Source organism: Galeopterus variegatus, unplaced genomic scaffold (genome assembly GCF_000696425.1).
Source record: "Galeopterus variegatus unplaced genomic scaffold, G_variegatus-3.0.2 Scaffold2789, whole genome shotgun sequence".
NCBI classification, from domain to species: domain Eukaryota; kingdom Metazoa; phylum Chordata; class Mammalia; order Dermoptera; family Cynocephalidae; genus Galeopterus; species Galeopterus variegatus.
This window is the reverse complement of record NW_007728900.1, coordinates 24,081-26,263: the sequence shown is the minus strand read 5'-3', so window position 1 is coordinate 26,263 and position 2,183 is coordinate 24,081. Positions and strand designations below refer to the sequence as shown.

The following is a 2,183-nucleotide window of genomic DNA, read 5'->3' as shown; positions in this document are numbered from 1 at the left end:
GAACAATAAAGTTGGGTTTTTTTTTTTAAGGCAACCGCACAACAGCCTCCGACCGGAGGGGGCGGAGGAAACTAATAAAGCAGAGGAGAAACCACTACCGCTCCCGAAGCCGCCGCCGCCGCGGTCCCGCCGCAGCCAACCCAGGCGCGCCGTGGCCAGCCGTGCGCGCGCGCGAGAGGCGGAAAGGGCGGGAGCGGCGCGGGATACAACTACGGACGCAGCCGGGCGGCGCTCAGACACGCACGGTGCGCCCTCGACGACGCTGCGGTCGGGCGCCGGGAGTCTCCCTGTCGAAAGCTGTTTTCGTTCGTGACGTATCGGAAGGGCAGGCCCTCTTAATACAGTGGAAGAGTAGAGGAGAGTGGAATGAATGGTAGGGCTGGCGGGGTGGCTTGGAGGTGGGGGGTGAGTAGCGCTCAAAAGCGACTGCGCACGCGCGTCCCGGACGCAGTCCTTCGCGGCTTACCCAGGGTGTACGCCCCGGGTGGAGAGCGGCGCAGGCGCGGAGTCTCTGTATCACGCATGCGTCCGAGCGAGCCGCCTTCCCAGAGAGCGAGAGCGAGAGGCGGCTGCTGCTGTGTCCCGAGGTGCGGGAGGTGTGACCTGATGACGAAGGCTCTACGGGCGCTTCCGAGTCGGAGAAGGAAGGTGCTGGGGACACACAGGAAGAACCGAGAGTCTCGGAGCAGTTGTGAAAAGCACTGGACTGAGTCAGCACCTCTCTGCTCTTCTGATATGAATCGATTCCACAGCGTTGTGAAGAATAAATTAAGATGAAGTTCGTGAAAAGTGTTTTGTAACTTGCAAACATTGTTACCACTTTTGTTAGTTCGACCATGACCTCGCTGCTGTATTTTGAAAAGTTTACTTACCAAAATAAACATAACAAGAATGGAAAAACAAATTATACTTAATCGGAAGACAACTCAGAACCTCGGTTTAATGTGGATCTGATATAATTCTAGCACAAAACAAGGAAACCTGGCATTTAATACCACCGGGAAATGTACAACTTCTGGTGGGCTTTTTGGGGATACTGAAAATTGGTTACAGATTTATTTTCATTTGCCCCGTTTAAAATCCCTAAGATTATAGAGGACGTAAGTTAGAAGCAACTGAACTGAATTTTATCATTCAGTGGTTCTTAGAGGAAATGATCCCAAGTTTAATTCTGTCCAAGGTGTTGAAGAAGCCTAGAGAGGCAACTAGGGGCTTTCCCTCAGAGCGGCTATGGTGCTGCGGGAGCAGGGCCACCATGGAAGGGCCTAGATGAAGGCCCAGCCACCCAGACCTAGCTATTTACTTGGGCCGTCACAAGGCTGCCATCCTCTTGGACTCTTTCTTAGCTGCTCACCGTGTATTCTCAGTGGAGCAGGGCCACCATGGAAGGGCCTAGATGAAGGCCCAGCCACCCAGACCTAGCTATTTACTTGGGCCGTCACAAGGCTGCCATCCTCTTGGACTCTTTCTTAGCTGCTCACCGTGTATTCTCAGTTTTTTTGGGTTTAGCTTTGGTTTCTGCTCAGAATAATGACGTAGGAATGTGCTTACCAGATTTCCCAAGAACTGCCCTTCTTGTAAGAATATTGTATTATCCAATGCTTTCTTTACTTTCAATTCTTTTACTTTCAAGACCCAAATGAAATGTGAAGCCTTCCTGATTCTCTTTTGCAGCGGTAGTTGCACCCTTCTTTGTGTTCCTGGGTTATTTTGTTTGTACGTATAACATTGTATTTTAGTGACTTATATGTTATTCTCTTCTACTAGCCCATCAGCTTCAGCTTTATATTGTACACTATGCCTGGCCTACCATAGGTGCTTATTAAACATTTCTTTACTAACAAATGAATTAAGCTAGTTATCTCATTTTTGTTTTTATTATTTGTTTAATGTCTGTCTCCCCAGCTAAATTGTAAGCTCCATGAAAGCAAGGGCCACACTGGTTTTCATTGGGCATTCAATAATGATTTGATGAAGGAATGAGTAAATAAATGAATGTGATGAATTTAATGAATATTTATTGAATCTTACACATGAGCCTGGACGAGGCAAGGAACAGAAAGAAGTTTATAAAATATACATTCAGGAAGCTAATAGAATTGAGGAATTAGAAAAATAAATTAAAATGATGCCAAGAAGCACATGCTAAATGCTTAGTGAGTAAAGTAGAGAATCACCATAGG

At 47.5% G+C, this 2,183-nt stretch overlaps 1 protein-coding gene across 1 annotated transcript in view; it reads right to left on the bottom strand.

Moving 5' to 3' along the window:
• RFWD2 (ring finger and WD repeat domain 2, E3 ubiquitin protein ligase) overlaps positions 1 to 838 on the bottom strand; it is a 227,116-nt gene extending 226,278 nt beyond the window's left edge. The window contains exon 1 of the mRNA XM_008582996.1: positions 245 to 838. Coding sequence (XP_008581218.1) covers positions 245 to 838 — 594 coding nt within the window. The remainder of the gene's footprint in view (positions 1 to 244) is intronic.
• Positions 839 to 2,183: the final 1,345 nt, after the last annotated feature.